Below are 19,258 nucleotides of genomic sequence, written 5' to 3'. Positions count from 1 at the left end.
ACGACATGACACACAAGTTTTGGGATTGACATACCTTCACTCCCCTTTGGGTTAGTGTTGCAGAAGGGCATGAACACCATCAGACAGCCTTTGAATTAATGAGTATTTTCAGGAGTGAATAATGCATAAATCCAGCTCTTACTGCCACCAACAATCCATGTTGTTTTATAATGAAATATGCATTTCTTTTATATTTGAAAAACATAAAGTACATTCATTTTGTGGGTAGTGCAAAATTTATGATCTTCTTAATTATTTATTTCAATGCTTTTTAAAGTTTGTAGATATATTTAAGTGACATGACAGATGACCACTCTGTCCCTTACCAGCTTTTGAAAGAGAATATGATAGATTTGGAACTTCTAAGGCCCGAACCTTCTCTTTTCCCCGTCACTTTAGATATGATCTCTGCAGTCTGCAACCCAGGTTGCTCAAAGCATTTGAGCATTTAGTTCTTCCTGAAGTCTTCTGTAGCAAAGGATCTTAATAGAAAGAAAATTTTTGAAAAAGTTGAGGCTCTGTGCTTGACCACCTGCAAGGCAGTGCTCAGTGGGTTAGGGGGTCAGGCCTAGCAGTAACACATTTTGTGTTACTGTGCTATGTGCAAATTCAAGATGGAAGCATTCAATCTGTGTTTCATGGCATTGTGTATTTACCTTTATAGTCAGGATTTTTTAAAAAGAACATTTATCTTTTGATTGACATGGAGGGAATAGAAATTTAGACTTAGGAAACACCAGTAATAAATCATAATATGTCAGGTCTGGTTTGTTATATCCAAATGGCAAACAAGAGCAGCTGTATACTGTGCTGTGCTTTTGACTTTCATTCATGTCTCTTATATGAGCACAGCTTTAGGTTTTCTAACTTTGTTTTGTGCAATTTATATGCTTTACCATTGCATTTGTTGATAAACAGGACAGTAGGAGAAGATTTTTACAGAGTACCATTTTGAGTAATCAAAAAGTAGATGAATATTTGGCTTTGATAGGTTTTCAGGTTTTCCCTGTAAGAAATCCTCAAGTACATCTTTCAGACATTGTTTCCTAAATGCTGCTATTTGGAAAACTTGATATTTTGTCAGTTCTTTGAAGACTGTGCACATGGTTTTGAAACAGTCAATTGCAAACCTCAGGATGCAATTCTTTCAGCTTGCTGAGCTGTCATTGCAGCAGCCTCCAACTGCTGTGTTTTTCCTGAGATGAATTACCTTGACCATGTGTACACTTCAGCCACCTCCCATTTGAAACATACCATGATGATTTGCCTGAAATAACAAGACATTTTGCTGAATTTACAGGTATAAGACTACTTTAACTTTGTTACTTACTCCTTTTAACATGGTTATATTCTTCTCTGATTCAAAGTTGTGACCAATATGTTCCTTCAATTAACAAGGTTCTTCCAGTGCTATTCCCTCCTGCATTAAACAGCTCATGCTGGGCTTTGAAAATTTTACACTTGTAGATGTGGTTGTTCACTTACTCCTGTACATCTAATTTTGTTACATAAATTAGAAAAACTTTTTTTGTTTTGTTATTAAAAACACTAGTAATATTCCTTTCAGTCACTGTATCCCTATTGTAGCAAGGAAACTGCCCAGTATTTTGATTTACAGATATTTTAAATGCAGCAACTAATGCTGTCACAGAATGAGTGTTTAACACAGTGTAACTACTAGACTGTGGTGTGCCCTCCCAAAAAAATTCTTATTTCTCCTGAAATTACATTTAAATTTAACCATTGTCCTGTCTGACACATCAGTCTTAACAGACCACCTACTTCCCTTTACAAGGTCCTCTTCTGCTGGTTCAGCAGGGGAGAAGTCCACAAATTACTTAATTCTCTTTGCTGACATGCCTCACTGGGACAGCCAATACCAGAACATCACTCATCAGCATTTTCTTTGATGTATTTAATTTTCTGTTAGTGAATTAAAGCTGATTTTCACATTCAGTGCTTCTGGGGGGCCACTCTGAGGTACTGTAAGAAGGGTCTTGCTGTCTGATTCTGTTTTAAGTCATTTGGGGCTGAGGATCCGATTTCTTTCCCTCTGCAAGTGCACTAAACCAGGTCCCATTACTGTTCAGCTCCAGCTGTGAAAGGCTTGATCAGCAGCTGGTAGATTTTTCTTGACTGCTAATTTTAGAGATTGTCTAGTTAGCTAATTGTGTCCAAAGGAAAACTGAAAAGCTTTACAACCATCAGGTGTCTTACCATAAAGATTACCTTAGGCATTAAGCACTGCCCTTTTTTCATGGGGTATTTAACCTATTCAAAAGCTGCCTGGACACAACCCTGAGGGATGTGCTGTAGAGTTTGAGAAGGGAGGTTGGACGAGATGACCTCCAGTGGTTCCTTCCAACCTTAGCCATTCTGTGATTCCTTATGCTTTTGAAAAGGAAAAAGAAGTAGCAGAGAGCAAGCAGGACTGTTATGTCTAATTTCTATTTTCTGCTCAACCTTCTGTACTGGCATTCTGTTTCAGAAATTTAACTCATAAACCACCATAAGGTTCTCCCTGAGCCTCCTTTTTCTGTGGGCTAAATACCCCTGGCTCCCTCAGCCACTCCTCAGACCTGTGCTCCAGATCCTCCCCCAGCTTCATTGCTTAGCTAAATGTGTTTTCTGGAGGTTTCTACCTTGTCATTTACATAATGCAAGGAGTTTTAAATTATCTGGCTCATACAGAGGAACGTGGTGAAATCAGGCTTCCACCAAGCAAGGATTGTTGCTGAATCCTCCATAGCTCTTTCCTATGTTAACTAAAATTTCAGAATTTCTTTATGAACAGTACATCCAAATTAGACCTGAGTCTCTTTATGGAAGGCTTTAAAATAATGTTAGAAGTAATTAATGTGGGGATGATATCCAGTGTGAAGTTTCAATGTGTCTAGTAAAAGCAAGTCCAGCCTTGTTTTATGTTTGGATATTTCTTGTTGATAAATTACTTGCCTGTGATCATAAGAGAGAGGTAGGAGTAGCAAACCAGCAATAGAACGTTTAACTCATAACTGTTCTGTGAGTTAATCCCTAAGTCCTGCTCCCTCATTACTAAATCACTTAGATTTACTAAACTGATTGGGGCAAAACTTGCTCTCAGCACCTACTTCAGCCTTGTAAAATCATAATGAACTTCAGCAAGTTTCAGCACACAATCTACATATAATGTTTCTTATGACTAGGGTAATGAAAAAGATAATTTATTCTTCTGTCTCTACAAACATAATCCATGATGTAAATTGAGTAGTTTTTGTTCACATCTGATATACTGAGTGATGTTGTTTTCTATTCCATTTTTAATATGTGTGGGTAAATGTAGATATACTAAAAAATATAAATATACTAAAAATATAAATATACTAAAAATAGACTTTTTTCAGTACTGATATTTTAGTACCCAGGCTTATTGCTATTTTAATTATTTTCCAATCCTAATGTTTCTATGTTTGTCCTTAAATCTTATGTACAGTTCATCTTTCCTTAATCTATCCTAAGGTCTGAACATTGAGAAAAGTGCTCCTAAAGTTACTTAATCCTGTCATGTAATATAGTTAGGCCAATTTAGTAATTTCTTAGCCTCCCTTTCCCCCTGTGACCTTTTGGGGACCACAATTAAGATTATCTGGAATCACATAAAGAAATTTAGAGAGTTGTTAGAATTTTTGGATATCTAACTGGATTTTTTTAAATCAATTTTTAATGATGTTGCAGTATTTTTTAAGAAATAATTATACATCATGGCATCTTTAGTTGCCCATGTAGGGATAAGTCACTGTTTTATCATAAAAAAATCCCCATCATTATTGACTGGATTGTTTCTGTCTAGTTTAATTTATAACATCATCCCAGACTTCTGTCCTCAGAAGAAGACCTTGTTTCCACATAGGTTTTTTATTTTAATCCATGGTCTTCCCACCTCTGTCATAATTGCTTAATATTTATGCATTGTCTCGTGTTGTGAAATGCTGTAACAATGTGATGGTTTTGTGAATTCTTTCAGCACTCTTCTATTCAAAATCTTATTTTATTGTAGGTATAAATTAGAACAAAATGATACATTTGAAAGTGAAGGTGCAGAACAAAACTGTTCTGCTATAGGAGAAGAATATGTAGCACCTGTCAGTCAAGTTCATTAAATTATGTTGTTATAGCAACTGTTATAGCCTCTTCCATACTTAAAATATCTTGTGTCATATAATTAGTGCTGCTTAATTGTATTTTATTGCAAAAAAGGCAAGTAATTAAAGAGGTTCTTGCAATGGCTGTGGGGCCAGAAAGGGTCAGAAACTACTTGTAATTGGAATATCTTTTGTGAATGTAAATTAATAGATCTAGTAATCTATCTCTTAATTCTCCAGGATCTAAAAAAATTATCTAGCATACTTGAATTGCTGTTCCTTGCTTGGAAATATTAATGGATAGAAATTACCTCTTGTCCTCAATTTTTTTTCTTTTGTTCTCATCCTCTTAGGAAGTCTGTAACGTGTGATTTATGTGATAGCCCTGTCCACATAGACAAATGGCCCAATAAAAGGCATTTTGGACTTCTCAGGGCATTCTGGCTGTCAGTCATGTGTTGCAGCAGGTTCTTTTCCTCCAAGTTTGGTCTTCTGCATGAAAACTTTCTGAGCATTTGAACAAAGACAGCAGCCATCATAATCCACAAATATAGAGCTTTGCGGGAGAAAAAAGATTTCTAGCAACATAATATTTGGGATTTCAAAGCAGCAAGTGCCCAAATCAGTCAGCCAAACAAGTTCAAACAATCTCATTGAATTAGAGCCTATTGTTAAGACAGGAACCTGCACTTTTTTGTTGGTGTGAGGAGGTAATTTTTATTTCTCTTCAGCACTTCAGGAATTGATCACCAAGTATTTTTGATGCTGAGTACAGAATCCAGTATCTGGCAGTAATGGTTCTTTACTTAAAAAGAAAATTGTGCCATCCTGAGTGGGTGGGGGATTGAAATTAAAGAGCTTCTGAAGTGGTGCAGCAGTTGTTCGTAGACTAAAAAGTGTATACAGCACTACTGCCACTTACAGGAGTAGCGGCAATGCAGAGTGAGAGAGGAACAGATTACAGCCCTCCACTTCATGTAAAAGTAAGTACAACTAAAATATCACACAGCAAAAGCCTTACCAATCCCAAATGTAGGTCAGTAAGTCTTCCTGTGACTGCATTTGGAACTGTTTTGTCTAATCCAAGCAATGTTCCCCGTGTTATCCATGCCTGTGCATTGTAGGGCTTCACAGTTCTGCAGCTGACAGTCCCATCTGTTTCTCTTCATCTCCAAGCCTTGCTCTCATCCTCTTTTTATGTATCTTCACCTAACAAGGTCATTCATTCCTCTTCTCTGTACATACCACTGTAGCAAGAGCTCATGTTAATTAGGTATGTAGGGCACAGGGAGTTATTCCCAGGTGGCACGTCTGCCATATGGTTTTGAAATAGCTCTTTGCAATGAAAAGTAGAGCTTTACTTCTCCCCTCAGGCCTGCCTTAAGGTAGAAAAGTTGACTTGTTTGTGGGTATGAACCTTTCAGAATCTTGTCAGACATAATTCACCAGAATTTTTTTTTTTTAATTAAAGCAATCAAATGCTTTTTCTGGGCCTCTGTAAGAAGCAATGTTCACTGATAAAATCACAAGAAAAGGAGAAAATGAAACCTTCCTTCCCCAATAGTTGTTTCAGAATTGTGCTTTAAAAAAAAGAAAAAAAAATATGTATCTTCATTCCACATTGTATCCATCTCTCAGCCACTATCAATTCATAAATTGATCCTTTGCAGTATTTTTTCGCTCTTTAATCTTGCTTTTGACTCTCTGGATTTGCCTTTCTTACATGCATATCATAATGTTAATATTTAACTTGCTTTGCTTTACAGTTAGTAAGTGTTTAAAGCACATTCTTCTTTTATTGATTACACAGCTGTACTGGTGTTTGCTGTCATGTGTTGGATGACTTGTGATGCACAGTGATAATGTTTTGAAAGTGTTGTTTGAATTTAATATGTTTGCATATGGAACAACTTTGGAGACAGAAATCCCTGACTGTTTTAATTTTAGCAATGTATTAGGATAATTTGTCAACACTTAACTGTCTGAATTTGTTCAAATAATTGCAAAAAGCAAACTTCTGTCATACAAGCACAGCAAAAGAATTTGTTTTCTAACTTCCCCAGATGTTAACAAAATTTAGATGTACACAGATCCCACATATACTGAGTATAATGCCCTTTCCATTCTTCCTTTAAACCAACAATTTCTTCAGCCAACCAAAGATCTTTTGAGAGGATTAATGCTGTAAGTGCTGTTTAATTAAAGATTTTTAAAAAATACATGCATGCCTGTTACAGGTAAATAGTATTGCATTTTGAAATTTCCAGTTAATTTAAAGGGGGCAAACATTTGGTGGCCATCATTTTGTCCTTTGATTTCCAATCCAGGTGTTACTGTTTGATTTAACAGCTCTTTTGGAAATAATTTTAAATACGTTCATGCTTGGCTTTTTTTTGCTTTAAAATTTAGTCTTAATCTTAGCAAATTTTATCAGAAGGAAGAGATGTGTGTTCAGCAGAAATTAAATAGATAAGAATATACAAATATTTTTGGAGTTATGGCAAAGATACGGAATATGTTCTGCTGTTTTTTCATGATGAAAAGTGCTCAGGCTTTTCTTTAAAACTGAACACTGTCACATGAATATGCATTAGTTTAATTAAATATCAAGAGATTTAGAATTCATGTTCTCAAATATTTACTTAACTGCCCTGATGAAGATAGTTGTTTAAAAGGGCATAAACTTCCAATCTCATTGGTTAAAAGATAGCTTATGACTTCATAGCCTGTCTTCAATTCAAGTCATGCCAAAAATTGAGGAATTATATGATATCTAGATTATTTTAAGGCATGTTAAAATGTATTAATCTTCTGAGATTTGCATTTTTTATGAGAGATTAATACTCATTTTCGTGAATTTGTTGTCATTCTGTCTTTTAATAAAACAAAGTCTGAAAGTCTTACATTAGTTCTGTTGGTGTACACGGTCAATTGAGAGGAGAAAGATCCCTCTGACAAGTATGAAAAATTAACTCAAAAGTCAGCAGCAGTGTTCTTTGTTTTTCACTTAACTTGATCCTAATAGATGGAAAAGAGTATATAGTTTATATCTTTATGGGACACTGGAGGTTTGGCAAATTTACTGCTCTGCCACAGATTTTCCTTTAGGATAGTTAACTTCTCTAGTTACAATCCTCCCTGCCAAGGATGGAATTTATGATTTCTTTCATATGAAACTATCTGCTGTATTGGGCTTGATAACTTAAATTTATTACTGTGCTTCTGTAACTACTGCATGCCAAAAAAACTATTCCTGAGCTGTGTTTCTTTTATTTTATAGAAGGTGTTTGGTGTTTAGCTCGTCCTTTTGCCAATACCTTTGATGGTGTTTCTTTAGGCAGCCAAACCACTCATTCATGATAGCAGTGGAAATTATAGGCCTGATGTGATTGTCAGCTAAGAACCTGAACTGCAGATGGAAGTGCAAATACTTTTCTGTGTCTTGTTCTCAGCATCTTGTGAAGCAAAGAGAATCCAGATAGTGGTTAGCTTTTTCAGGGTAGTCTCCTACTGTGGTTAATTTATTTCATTGTCTGAAGTTCTGGTTCCTTGCAGACAGCTCTGCTTCTGTCTGACCCCTATTTTTGGAGAGACAACAGAGGCAGCATTTCATTCCTAAGACAGTTGCTGACCTGGGTCAGTTTTACATCCTCAGAGTCCTGCAACCTGCAAATTGTGTGCTCTGCCTGACTTAAGTCACTTGGAAGCAGATCTTTGTCTTCACTCGTGTCTGTCCCATCCTTGGTGCCTTCTGCTGCTTGCACCCAAATGCTCTCTTCATTTCTCCTTTGCTGCCAAGTGTGTCCTTGCCCCTGCATGGGGCTCAGCCAGGGCATCTTAGAAACCCTCTGGAAACAGGGCATGAGCACCTGCCCGGCTGAGGTGGAGGCTTGGAGGAAGAACTGCACTGCTCCTTTCCTGATACAGGGTGAGGAGAAGATGTTCCTGCTGGCTTTTGTGTTTCTTAAATCTGCTGGATGACATTGCTATTGACCTTGTGTTGTGTTGGGATGATTTAAATTCAGGAATGGTTGAAGAGAGATACAAGAAGCAACTGGAAGAGCCAGGAGTGGTATTTAATTGCATTAAGATCATCTGACCTTTTAGAAGTGGAAGGAAAAGAAATGTGATTTTTTAATATGTGCCTTTTTTTTAATGAAGGAGGTATAAAAGAATTAAGAATATCAAAGTAGATGAATTTGCACTCAAAATTTATTTTCATACTGGAATGGATCGAACTTCTTCTCCTGTACACTGAATTAAGATTAACTGAATCTGACCAAGCTCCAAATCTAATATAATTATCTAATCTAATATTTCATTGCTAATCTGCGTAGCACTGTGTAAATAGAGCTGATTTGTGTACTTTGGGCAAGAAGAAAGTCTGTAAAGTTTTTGTGATGTGAGTAAAAAAATCCCAACAAACCCAATCTGACACACAACAGAAGTAGCATAGTTTTTTAGTTTTTGTTATTTGCAGTTGAAGCTGAGCGGCAGATATATTGGTGGATCTGAACTTTGTTCAGCCTCACATCCAAAGATAAATAGCCCCACTTTTTCAGATGCAGTGCTTATTATGTCAGTTCTTAGAAGAATAGAGCACAGTATTTTATTTGGAGTAATGGATCTGAAAATGCTTCAACCTCAATTGAGTGTTACTTAAACATTTCAGGAAATGGGCCCTTAAACTAGCAGTTTTATCTTCAGAGATTTTATTTTTAGGGTGAACCTGCTGGTTCTTGAAACAAGCCTGTAGGGATAAACAAACATTCGTTTTCATCATCTTGGGAAGTATTTTTAAGCAGAAACACTCTGTCTTGTCTCAGATTCTGAGGCAGAAACTAAGCCAGATTATTGGGTGAACTGGAGCAGAATGTAAGTTTTTATGTATGGTCTAGGAAGCACTAATACTTTAGCTGTTTCTAGATGATACATTGCCTTATAGGAATCTATTAGGACCTGTGTTTCTTCTATGAAGGATGGGCATTAAGCTTCTGTAATGTCAGTGCAGTGGTTTGGCCCCAACTGAGGAAAGAATCACATTGACTTTTCAACAACACATTTTCCTTTGGAAACAGTCATGCTGCTGAACAGCAATATGTTACTGAAGGCACACAAACAGATATGCAAACCTTCTGCCTCAATCTCGTTATGTCCTCATTATCTAAGAAACAGTTTTTGACTTAAAAATCAAGGTCTTGTTTTCTTTAAGGAGATTTTAGTATGTTCCTCCCATAAATGTTCACACCTTTCTGCCTTGTGTGTGATTAATTCTATTAATAGATCAATATCTAACTGTAATTTTGTGGGATCTTTTTTTGGTAAAGAACCGCCATTTTTGTTATATTGAGAAAGACAGCATGCACTGTATTCCTTTCAGCTGTACTTGACATTCCTGTGGATAATTTGCCAGTGTACCACTGTGTAAATGCTCAGGTGGGTCTCCCTATAAAACCTCTGTGAAGTTGATAATAAGGGGCACTACTAACAAGTGAAGCTCTATATATAGAAATATGTATTTTTTATGTTTTCTTCTGTAGCCACAGTAATGCACCAGAAGGTTTTGATGCTCATTATTTCTTGAGACAGGGATGCTCCTGAAAAACTTGACATTGTCTACTGTGTCTCCTGAGATCTGTATATTAGAAATAACTTTCTCTCTCTCTGCAGTTGTGTCCAGCAAAGTATTATTGTTTCCAAATTACTTTAGGAATGCTGAACAAGATGCTCTTTTGAAGAGCACAGGGTAATGATAGAAATGTCACTGAGGTTCTGCTTGTTTTCATTGGGCTTGTGCATCATGGCAGAAGGTACAAGGCCAGTGGGTTTGTGTGAAGTTGGTGTGGAAGTGCTGAAAAGTGTCATCTATCAAGTCAGTAATGAAGTATTGTGAAGAAATCAGTGAGAATGATTTTATAAAACTTACTGAAAGCAATACACGCAGAAAAACTACTATGCTGGAAACTTATTACTATTAAAATAGTAAAAGTGTTCTTACTGAATTTTAAAACTGACAGAGCAATGTTCAGGCAGCAACAGAGAGATTACTTGAGAAAGATGATGCTTGCTTATAGATTTTTCGTTTCTAGGCTGCTACTTGGATATTTTAACAGCAAATGGATGGATGTCTCTCTTCAAACTGTTCTGTTACATTAAATAATCTAAAGATTTAACAATTATTTTTGAATAATATACCCCATAGACAGGCTTATAGTGTGCTCTGCACTCTGCTCAGATGCATAAATCTTCAGAGCAAAAATTATTTCAATGTTATATATTTCAAAATCATACTTTTGATTCACTAGAATATACACTGTAGGTGTCTTTTTCCTGGATAACCTATTTGCTTTTGAAAGAACTTGTGGGATTTGTGTTAATAAAATCTGAATTCTTTAATGTGCAAGCAAGGGATACAGTGCTATCAACATTACCACCTTTTAAAGTTGGAAGTGTATAAATTGTAAATATGGTGTTATTGAGTGGAGAGAGGAGATGAGTAAAAAGGTTCTTAAGTGATCCTGATGGAACCAGTGTGGTGAAAGCTTAATTGTTCAGTCTAGTGTTGACCTTTTTTATTGCACTGTGTGATGCTGCATATATATACATACACACACACACACACATAAATAACATTATGCTGTTAATGACTCTGCTAGGGTTTTCATAAATTTATGCATGCTTTCAAAAGTATTTTAAAGGCTAATATATAAAGATGGTTAAATTGCAGGGCATCTCTGCCTTTTGCAAGCTGCAAATTTTAGGAACTGAGAGATTGAGAACTCAAAATCTGTATAAAATCTTTTTTATTTTTCAAATGTTTTCCTTCTGTGTTTTTATTTAGTACCATTGAAGGCATCTTTTATCAAAACTGTTAGTTTCATTACTAAATCATTCAGTAGCGTATAGGATATTCAGAATTTTTGCATTTGTTTTTTAGAAATTACCTTCTAAAAAGCAGAGAAGGCCAAAAAATTCCCACTTTAAAACCTTTTTTAAAAAATGTCTCCAGATTGTATTGTTTCTTGACATTTTATCTCACCTAAAAGGAATTAATTTTTAAAAAAACCCCTTAAATGGAAAGTGTCAAGGTAGCTAAAATTAAACATTAAATCAAAGGGGGTTTGACTTACAGGTTAGATATACAACCCCTCTGAAAAATCTTGTTTTGAAGATGGGTATCTTCCCATTCACAGAGTGTCTTGATGTACACAGAGCAGTGGGGAAACAGACTGGTACTTTTTTGGAAGGTGTGTATTAAGAATGTTTTTAGGAGTACTCCTGTGAAAATTGTTTTGGAGCTGTTTCTGTCTTATTGTTTTGCACCAGAAATTGTAACTCTTGAGCTCTAGAATGCAGCCTTTTGTGTGACTTCTCTTAGTTTTATTAGGAGATACAGCTCCTATAAAGGGGGAAGATGGGTCCTGTCCAGCTGAGTCTAAAACTTGCCATGTACAGGCGCTGTTGATAGTTACGGAGATACAATTCCTGGGAGGTTCACATTTTAATAACTAAGCCTATTGTAACTGAAGAAAACTGAAAAGAAAATGTGTGGTATAGATTTTCAAGCTGGGTAGTATTTTTGTTCTTTGACTGAATCTCTCAAACTTGGTACAGTGGAAGATAAACTCCATTTTCCGTAGCAGGAGAAAATGATCCTTAATTCTGATTAGAGACCTGTTGCTATTGCTTCTAATCAGAGTTTTGTTCATGTGAGAACTAGGGAGAAAATAGAAAGTGTTAGAAAAGAGCATTAAAATGCAATGTATGCTCAGTAGTGGTTTCCTTTTCACTGAAGTTTTTTGGTTGAAGAGTGATTCAGGACTAGTAAAGCAAAACACCTGAAGATTAAAAAGTTTAACTTCATAAATAAATCCTAGTCTAAGAATTAAATACGAAGCTATCTCTTCCTTGAATGTAAATTTTTGTTGCAAAAGATATACTAGAGGCTGGTTTCTTTATATTCTCAGTGAAAATAGCATTATCCATGAAGATAAATACCTTCTTCAGGGGGACTAAAGATTGTGGGTTTTACCTTAACATATTCCAGGGCCATGCCATTTTTCATGTTTTGGAAGAAAAGTATCTTAAGAAAAGGAACACCAGGCATAAATCCTGAGAACCTTTCATCTGGTTCCTTTATTTATTCATTGAATAAGCAGTAAAGTGCAATACTGTGTAGGTGTAGCCACATTAGGGTTGTTCATAGGTACACATCTTCAGCAGGACTGACTTTACAGCAACTCCATAATATGTATGTTTTGGCTTCTCCTTTACTTTGCAGAAGGGAGTGTTTGTTTTAACCCAGGGTCTTTGTAACCAGAACTATGTCACACAAATAATAGTTCTTCTCTGAATACCAGGAAGTGCCCATTTTGACAAAGGCATGGCAGTTTAAGCAAGCCAGAATGGCACTTGTCAGTGTCAAAACATGTGTTTGCAAGGTGGACATGCAGGTGACATTGGCCTTTTGTTACTATTCCTGATGATCCATGCAGATCTATCATTTCTATATGTTGCATTGGTGCTTCAGTAGAGGCTGGCATCAATAATCCAGATATTTCATCCGTGCTGATCTTGTTTCATGCTAGCACCACAGAAACAGCATGACTTGCTCTGCAAATGGTCCCAAACTTCCCAGGAAATATGTAGTGCAAGGCAGTGAAGCTGAGTTTTCAGTGTTTTTCATTCTCTTAACTGCTGAGGCAGCTTGGTAAAAGAAGAAAGGTAGTAAATTAGAAGCTGATGGATGAGGAATTAGTCTGGATAGCAGTATAAAAGCAGAAGTAAACTGGCACAGAGGCAGTAGAAAGAGGGATAAATTAGAAAGAATAAAAAAAAGCAATAAATATGAATTGAAAGGTATGGAGTGAAATGAGGGGTGAAAAGAAGGAAAGCTGGCTATGGTGAGCTTCTTGCCCCTTTCTTTTCCTCTTTGAGAACCTGAAAATTTATCTAGACTTATGCTATTCCAGACACATTGACATCCCTTGTGGTGTTCAGTGTGATGGTAAATTTTGCTTTTCTATTTATTTGTTTGTTTGTTTGTTTGTTTGTTTTAACCAGCGCATGTCAAATATTTGTTGAGTCAAGTACTGCCCCAGCTAGGAGATAATATATTAAAAGTGCCTGGTAAGCATTAGTTTGAGTCAAGCAAGTGTGTTGTGATAGAGCTGCTGCAGTTTTACACAGGAACTGTGTTTTTCTGTCAGAAATGCAGACACTGTCTCTGCACTGAGTGGATACTATGAGCTATAAATTTACAGCATACCAGCTCTTCCACTGCAGTTCCCCTTGCAGGGTTTTGGGTCCAAGTAGTACTCTATCCTCACTTTGTGTCAGGGGAGATAGGTCATTCCATGTTCAAAGTGTCCATGCAAAAAAATAATACCAAGAAGCCAGTGATGGGGAAAATCCATATGCAGAATTACTTAGCAGTGAACTTTCCTTGACAGTTTCAGTTTTAGAAGATTAGCTAAGCCCATTATCTAGAAAAACTTTCCTGATGACATAAGCCTCATATTGGAGGACACAGCTGTGTACAGCCTAGGGATGACTTCAGTTCCTGTGCTTTGGCATATGGATTTCAGACTGTAGAAGTAATAAAACAGTGCCTTCAAGTGTCCTTGCAGATGTGTCAATCAAAGAGCATTAATTCACATAATCACACAAATCACAGAATGAAAAAGGGGCACTGGAGGCCATCTGGTCCAAGTTCCCTGCTCCAGGGACCGTATTACTGAGGATGGTGCCCTGATACCTTTTGAATATCTCCAGGGAAGGAGACTCCACAGCCTCTCTGGGCAATCTGTTCTAGTGCTTGGTCACCCACATAGTAAAGTGTTTCCTCATATTCAGGTGGAAGTTTCTGTGCATCAGTTTCTGCCCATTGCCTCTTGTCCTATTGCTTGGCACCACCTCCTGACACCCTCCCTTCAGATATTTATATGCAACGCTTTAGAAAAAAATAGCCTAAAAATGCAAACATGAAATCGTAAAGTGGTTTAGGAAATTAGTTGTCAACAAGAAGATATTTTTGATACTGTGTTCAACATCTAAACATGGTAAAACTGCTCTTTAGAAATTTCTGCAATATAATTTCATAACTGCTTCTTAGAACAGTTCATTCCTTATCTATGTTTTTAATTTATAGGTACATTGAAACCCTGAAGGAACACAAGCCAAAAATTGTCTGGGATGAACAAATTGCTGAACACTACTTTGAATACAAAAAGTGAGTTACATTTATTAACTTACCATTTTGCAAATATTTTTGGGCATGGGCCAATGACTGTAGTATGCAACTGAATTCAACAAATGGAAATTCTGCTGATTTTATCTGTGTGTCAACACCGAACTGCAGCATAAAAGAGTGTCTTGGGTGAGAGGAGAAAATCAGAGAAGGATTCATGAAATTACATAAACCAGAACAATCTTTAGAAGAGAAGTCTGATGAGTCGTATCTTTAGAAATTATCCATCAAAGTTATCTATCGAGTATCAGTTAATCAGAGGCTCTGAGATGACTACTGGGAGCTGTCTGGTGATTACCAATAACTCAGCCAAAAATAGTTCTGAGAAAAAGATATGGTTCAAGAGCCTGGTTTCACAAGTCCTACTGCTGAGATTGTTTAAGCGACAAACTTCCACTAGATGGAATGGACTGTAGAGAAATGTAATAGAAGTAAAACTAAGTGACTTCTAGATAAAGTTTTTTGAAAGAACTAAGAGTGTTAAGGGTAATAGTGTTCTTTGTCCTCCCTTGGTCATTGTGAAATGACAAGAGGATTCCTTATCTAGAAGAATCCATTTAAAACAGATTCAAATAAATAAACCCAGCAACATCTTATTAATCCTCCAAAAATTTGCTATTTTTATGCAAAAATACCAAAATATGCAAACCGATACAAACAAATCCTACTACTTCTGCAAAGCTGTGTCTTGTCTATTACTCAATACAATGTTAATGTGAAGATACACAACTGAAAGGGAGAGTAAAACACATTTTAGAAGCTTTTAATAAAAACAATCAAAACGTCTTTATTTCCAAAACAATCTGGTCTAAAATATTTTTCAATATTAAAAACACCCAACCAAAACCAAAAATTAAAGCTAAACCTACAAATCACCTACCTTTCTATTTTTAGTTTAATTTTCAAGGTGTTTCTCAGCCTGTAATTTTCCTCTGACTTTTATTTATCAGGAAAAAAAAATCTGTTGTTGAGCAGTGTTTAAATTTGGGTTTTTTCATGGGTTTGTATGAAGGGACAGGGATTTGTATGCCTTCATTTTTAATTATTTGGTATCCTGTTGCAAAATTACTTTGTACCAAGCAATTACATTTTTTTTGTGTTAACTAAAAAGGAATAAATCAGAAGCTCTGTTTTACTGATCTTTAACGTCCAATACTGTGGGAGACACAATGAGCATTAGATGAAAACTTGCTCTCAGAAGTGTAACTCTGAGGACTCTGTTTGAATGGCATGCTTCTGGGATTCATGTCTGAATCACATTTCTCACATGGCAAAATGAACTTGTGGCAAAGGTATAGCTTGTCAGTAGTACTTTCTCTTTTCTCTTTGAAGCCAGCCTTTGGAAGTTCTTGTGTGGGGCTTTCTGGAGGAATTTTTGATGCATGAAGCCCCCTCTGTCTGAAAATCACTCTAAACTTCACTTGTGCTGTGCTTGGCAGTCAGCTGAGTGGTTCAGCTGGCTGCAGGGGAGGGTTATTTAAGGAACTCTTTTTCAGTTGCCGCTTTGTTTTGCAAAGGTTCAATTATCTTGGACAGGGATGGCAGCCAGGTCTGAAATATGTATGCTTCCCTGGTGAAGCCTCTCACCTGGAAATCCTGCACATCTGCAGTGGCTGAGAAATGAAATCATGAATCTTTAAGCAAAGCACACCTAATGATTTCATGTTGCAGGCAGAGACTGTCTATTACAAATAGTTGCAGAAATCTGAGTGCTTGTCCCAGTGCACAGGCAGGTATTCACTTATGTAAACTGTGAGATTTTAGGAGCAATTCCTTCTTGATCTGTCCGTGCACTCTACTTTTTCTCCTGGCCCAAGTGGTAAAGTGGTGCTGTGAGACCCTTTGTAACTCATCCTTCTCATTACCAGGGGTTTAAAATGCCACCTTGGTATTTGTGCCCAGTATAGCTTACCCTGTCTGTATATTTTATACTGCTGGCAGTTAATTTAGCCTGAAAGATAGTAATTCAGGGAATTGGAGAAAATATTTCACAGTTTGCGTCAGAAAACCGAATGTCTTCATCTTTTTCAGAGGCGCATTTAGCAGGCACAACTGCCTGTTACAATCTGACAGTTTTGTCATCCAGTTGCAACAAAATATCTCAGTGTTTACTATGATATGGCATCAAACCATTTCTGTTGTGAGATCTCTTCTTGGATCCTCTGTTTTCACTGTCAGCCTTTTCACAGTATCAGAGAATCTCAGAATAGTTAAATTTGGAAGAGACAAACCTGGTTTTTAATTCTAGCCTTAGTTTAAAATCCTGTTATCTATCAAAGCTACTGTGACTGTTTGGTTTTCTTGTTTTGCAGAAATAAGGGAGGAAAACATGCAGTCTTCTACCCAACACTGAAGGTAGGTGCCACTTTCTCGGGTCAGAGGGCGGTAAGAGGACAGAGATGTTTACTTGACCCATTTCATTATTGAGACATTTCAGAAAATGTTCAACTGGGTTTAGGCTTTTGTGAAAGAAGTTTGCCCTGATGTAGATGTTATGTAAATTGTTATGATTCAAAGATTCAGCTGCTTGTGCAAGAAGGTTGGCTTTTTCTCTCATGCATAATAGGGTTTTGGGATCTCTGAAGGTAAAGCATGTCTTATCTCTAAGATACACCAGGACAAACTGGTGCTGTAGAGGATCTGTTCAAGTGCACAGCCCATGTACTATTAGACATGTTGTTAGCAGATTCTCAGACAAGATACCAAAGAAATTTTCCTTCTCATCATGGTGACTGGAAGCTTGGAAAACTTGCTTTCCTTTGTAACAGGGTCTTGATTCTCCTTGTCAGCCTGCATCACCATGTTCTCTTCAGTTCTGTGGAGCATACTTCAGTGTTTTGAAAATTTCTACACAATAGTCTGCAGTAGAGCAGAACACAGGATAAAATGGTTAATTACAGCCTTAGTTCCTAGGAAGTTTTCTTTAGACTTTCTCAAATTAAACTGACAAAAAAACCTGAAAAAGCCAGCGTGTTTAACCTCTCCTGGCATTTAGTATTGGAAGGGAATTGCTTCTGTAGTGAAACTACATTGTATTTACAGAGAACAGAGACTTTTTTTATGGTTAAACTAGTATGAAATGATCTAAGGCTCTGTTTTCCTGGATTGTTACCTTAAGCACCATGAGTAAAAGGATATTTCCCCTCATTAATCCAAAATGGGTGGAAGTACTATCACATATGGGGTATTAACTACCCCATCTATGCTCTTGCTGGTGCTGCATGTCTAAGAGTGTTAGAAAGTTTCATTTTGAATGTATCAGAGAATAGATAGCTTGTGCTGTTATGCTGTTTTCTTCAGCCTCGGGAAAGGATTTTACCCTGCCATTGTCAGTACTAACCAGGTTAAGAAAACTCATTCCTGTGCATTTCTTTCATTACTTCCTCTCTAGCAGATCACCACTCAACCGAGGTGATTGGTGAATGCACAGAAATGGGTTTTCTTTCCATTTTCAATGTACTTGTAATGAAATAATTTGAGATTTAGTTGCTGGTCAAGATGGTTTGGAAACACTGAATGTTATTACCTCATGAAAAAATGAGTTTATTTCCCCTTTTAATGTTATACTCACTGACAAGTAGCTCAAAATTAGTTTGTTCATGACTAGTTAAACGCAGTCATGAATGCCAGGCCCAGTGGATCTGTTAATGATGCTGTGATACCTTATTCTGTTTCCCATTAAATGATTTTTAAACACATCCCTAGTGTGAGTAGTTTAGTTTAAACATTGCAGTGCTGTAGTTCAAAGTAAGAAAACCTGTGAGCAAAAGATTGAAAAATAATTATTTTTGTTTGAATTTTAAAAAAAGGCAGAATGTGAATTGTGAAATTGCTTCCCTTGTTAACCAATGGCTAAACAAAGTCTTCTAAATCAATGGCTGGAGCTCAAATAGGATACTTTTAATTATTATCTCCAAGAATCTCTTTAAAATAGAATTTTTGTAATGTAAATTGTGACTCTGTCCTGGGAAAAGGCAAGGGTAGGCAAGAGATCTTGATGGTATTTGACAAATTATTCTGATCGTCTTCAGTGATAAAGTTTTATTTTACCCCTGAGATATTTCTGGGAAGACTTAGAATTTCTGTACATTGTGAAATGATAGCCTAAATTAGAATAGTCCTTTGCATAGTTCATAAATCTGATTTATTTCTGTGGCATTTTGTCAATTTATCTGGTAATCTTTTATTAGGTCATTGAATTAACTGGTACGATTAACTGTCTTTGACTGAATGATTGCTTGCTAACTAGAGAGTATTTGAAATACAGACAAGGTTTTTCAGTAGCTGGTTCAAGGGTAGATGTTTTTAAAAGGTCTGGTAATGGCATGAAGAGATGGCAGTATGGAGTCTCCGATATCTCTGACTGAAACATGACTGCTTTATGTGTCTTTCTCTTAGTCCATCCAGTTGCGCTTGGAGCTTGCGAAAGAATTGGGCACTGGAATATCCATCTGGGAACTGGGACAAGGCCTGGACTATTTTTATGATCTGCTTTAAAATGAGAGATGATCTTAGAAGGACTTTATTTGCTTCACTGAGGCTCCACCTTCAATTAATCTGGGTATCCTGGAGAGGTGATTTTTAAAACTTTTTTTTTTTTGTAATTTGTATCATATCTGTATTAAAATTGCATTTTTCCCCAATAAAGAACCCTTTTTGATTTGCCACACAGACATGATTGTTGGTATCTGATAAAATTTTGATAAAAACCCACAGAAATTTCTCTTAAAGCACCTGAACTCCAAGTCATTGAAAACAGACCAACATAGCGGGATGGAGTCAGAGTTGAAAATATTCTCTGAAATGTTTTCTAGAAGAAGTAAAGTGGGAAAGTTGATGCCATCTGATCAGAGTTTAAGACGGAGACCTTTCAAAGAGCTACTGGTAA

General features: G+C 36.6%; 1 protein-coding gene across 6 annotated transcripts in view; it reads left to right on the top strand.

Moving 5' to 3' along the window:
* The window catches only part of CHID1 (chitinase domain containing 1), a 109,061-nt gene extending 90,018 nt beyond the window's left edge, over nt 1-19,043 (top strand). For all 6 annotated transcript variants that reach the window (XM_064425171.1, XM_064425166.1, XM_064425168.1 and 3 more), the window contains 3 exons: nt 14,272-14,352; nt 16,683-16,725; nt 18,769-19,043. In XM_064425171.1, the coding sequence (XP_064281241.1) occupies nt 14,272-14,352; nt 16,683-16,725; nt 18,769-18,867 (223 nt within the window). In that variant the 3' untranslated portion in view covers nt 18,868-19,043. The remainder of the gene's footprint in view (nt 1-14,271; nt 14,353-16,682; nt 16,726-18,768) is intronic.
* The last annotated feature ends 215 nt before the right edge of the window (nt 19,044-19,258 follow it).

Source organism: Passer domesticus, chromosome 6, assembly GCF_036417665.1.
Source record: "Passer domesticus isolate bPasDom1 chromosome 6, bPasDom1.hap1, whole genome shotgun sequence".
In the NCBI taxonomy this organism is placed as follows: domain Eukaryota; kingdom Metazoa; phylum Chordata; class Aves; order Passeriformes; family Passeridae; genus Passer; species Passer domesticus.
Note: the sequence above shows the minus strand (reverse complement) of the source record. Positions and strands in the feature narration are given on the sequence as shown.